At 35.4% G+C, this 2,599-nt stretch overlaps 1 protein-coding gene across 1 annotated transcript in view; it reads right to left on the reverse strand.

Annotated features, from left to right (window-relative positions):
• Positions 1 to 883: 883 nt before the first annotated feature.
• Positions 884 to 2,599, reverse strand: part of LOC107751372 (5-hydroxytryptamine receptor 5A-like) — a 3,020-nt gene continuing 1,304 nt past the window's right edge. Inside the window, exon 3 of the mRNA XM_016567089.1 lies at positions 884 to 1,219. Coding sequence (XP_016422575.1) covers positions 884 to 1,219 — 336 coding nt within the window. The remainder of the gene's footprint in view (positions 1,220 to 2,599) is intronic.

Consider the following 2,599-nt stretch of genomic DNA (forward strand, 5'->3'; position numbering starts at 1 on the left):
TTGGTCAGGCTGGCTTTGTTCCTTAAAATCTACCACTATGAGAATCTAATTCTCACTAACCCATGTAAAATGACAGTTCATATAACTCAGCAGTGGAGCTGTAATACATCAATCCCATGTTCACTCTCCTCAAAACAGAGACATTACTTTTTATTTTTTATAACAAGCTGTATCTTTCAGGTTAACATACATCAACAACACAAATCATCTGTACCACTCATTTGAGTCTGAGCATTGCAATTAGGAACAATAATGATCCACACTGAACAACATAAAAGGTTACCATGTGCAAAAAGGCAGCCTACACAAAATGTGCAATGTGTTTGTAAATGAAAATGTATCCAAATTCTAAAACAGAGCTATAGCAGAAAGTCTAAATCATCTTTACCAAAGGAATACTACCAACTACTGTCCATAATTCTGGGTCTTTTTGGATGTTTTCTCTCCTAAATAAGACAATATCCCATATAACCTTCCAAGAAGAAAACAACATTGGTGTTCTCAAATCTCAAAAGTCCTGTTAATAAATTAATTAATGACATAGTTTTATTCAAGTATTCAAGTTTAAGTTATATATATATATATATATATATATACACTAAATATAAACTCATATAAACTGACTGCTAAAAGCCAGACATGGTCTATATTCATTTAATGCAGGGGACAGACTGACATTTTGGCTGAGCGTTCTTCACTGTTGACACTGGGTCAAATCATCACTTTGCTTGACAGTAAAAGCCCAGACATCATTCCGTCCGTACTTGAGTGCTGTTTCTTTGTGAATCTGTGCTTTTTGAAGAACTCAGATAACCACACTTTCCCAAATCTTAAGGCTGGCTTAAACTGGCTTTTGTGGCACAGCCAAGATTTCTGATATCTCTCAGCGCTGTCGGGAGAAGAGATTTCTGAAAGCGTTATTATAGTTCTTGTTGAAGGCTGTGTAAATGAGCGGGTTGAAGAAGGAGTTGGAGTAGCCCAGCCAGAGGAAGACACTCTTCCATATTGGTGGAATGTGGCAGGAGCACAGCGGGGTGATGAGCTCGGTGAGGAAGAAAGGGATCCAGCACAGGACAAACACTCCGATGAGGATGCCCACCATCAGAGCTGCCCGCTTCTCTTTCTGCTCTCGCCACGTCTCGCTGTCGGTCTGGAATGTCACCGTGGCATGGCGTACCGTGAACACCATCTGAGGCTGTTGCCTGGAGGCCTCTTTCACCTGAGGGAACAGATGTGTCTTACTGTCATTACTGCTGTGAGTGGATCAGTCAGAAGCTAGATTTAGGTCAAATAAACCACAGTATTTAGTTTTAAAACTAGAACACATAAAGGTAGTGTACATCCCTACAGGGTGTAATTTTATTCAGATTTTTAAAATAAAATAATTTATTTATGCAATATTACACGTAGTCCTCATAGATTATATGTGAGCCTCAGCAATGTACACTTACCATTTAAAAGTATAGGTGTTTTAGAAAGAAGTCTCTTACTCTCACCAAGGCTGCATTTATTTGATGAAAACTACAGTCATATTGTGAAATATTATTACAATTTAAAATAAATAAGTTATATTGTAATATATTTTAAAATGAAATTTATTCCTGTGACGAAAAATCTGAATTTACAGAAGTCATTACTATCACACGGTTCCTCAAAAATCATTTTAATATGCTCATTTGGCTCTGTCGTAAATATTTGTTATTAATATCTATGTTGAAAATAGTTACTGCTTAATAGTAACTGTTTGCGGAAAACATGATTGTATTTTTTTCAGGATTTTTTGTTGTATAGAGAGTTCAAAAGAGCAGTATTTATTTAAAATAGCAATCTTGTGTAAAATTTTAAATGTCTTTACTGTCATTTTGATCAATGTAATGCATCCTTACCGAATACAAGTATTAATTTACATAATACTGAAAAAAATCTTAGTGAACTTTTGAATGGAATAATTCAAATGGGATAATTCTTAAATTATTTTATTACACTGATAATATAGATGAAAATAAACAAAAACGACAAGCAAAAGCTACTGAATCCAATAGAAAGATTTGGACCCTGCCCATGCATGCAGTTTTTTCCGAGTCATTCTTTCTAGGGTTACGATAACATAATATAAAAATGCATAGAACTTTTGCGGTATTGGAATGGCCATGAAAATTGAAGGCATTTAATCGTAAGCTTTTAATCCCTTAAAGTCTCTGTGTCAAACCTTTGACAATCCCTCCTAAACCCACTGAAATAGAACAGGATGGTAATAGAGTGGAAAATAATGTAGATCTTATCTAAGGGAGGTGTCAGGAATACTATTCGCTAAAGTGTTGTGACATGCTCAGAGATTATACCATGCTGTTCAAGGTAGAGCAACATAATGGGACATTCAAGTTCAGTCGGCTATTGAATTGCTGTCTAGTAGGGCTGTCAAAATGACTGAAAAACTAAATTCGAATTTTCTACTTAAATATGATCAAAATTCGAATTACCGTATTGTCCCGAATATAAGACGATATTTTTTTCTTGGGAATACATCTGAAAAAACGCGGTCGTCTTATATTCAGGGTCTAGACTTTGACATGTCAATAATACACCCACAACACTAGGT

This window comes from Sinocyclocheilus rhinocerous, unplaced genomic scaffold (assembly GCF_001515625.1).
Source record: "Sinocyclocheilus rhinocerous isolate Xijiao unplaced genomic scaffold, SAMN03320098_v1.1 scaffold2065, whole genome shotgun sequence".
NCBI classification, from domain to species: Eukaryota; Metazoa; Chordata; class Actinopteri; order Cypriniformes; family Cyprinidae; genus Sinocyclocheilus; species Sinocyclocheilus rhinocerous.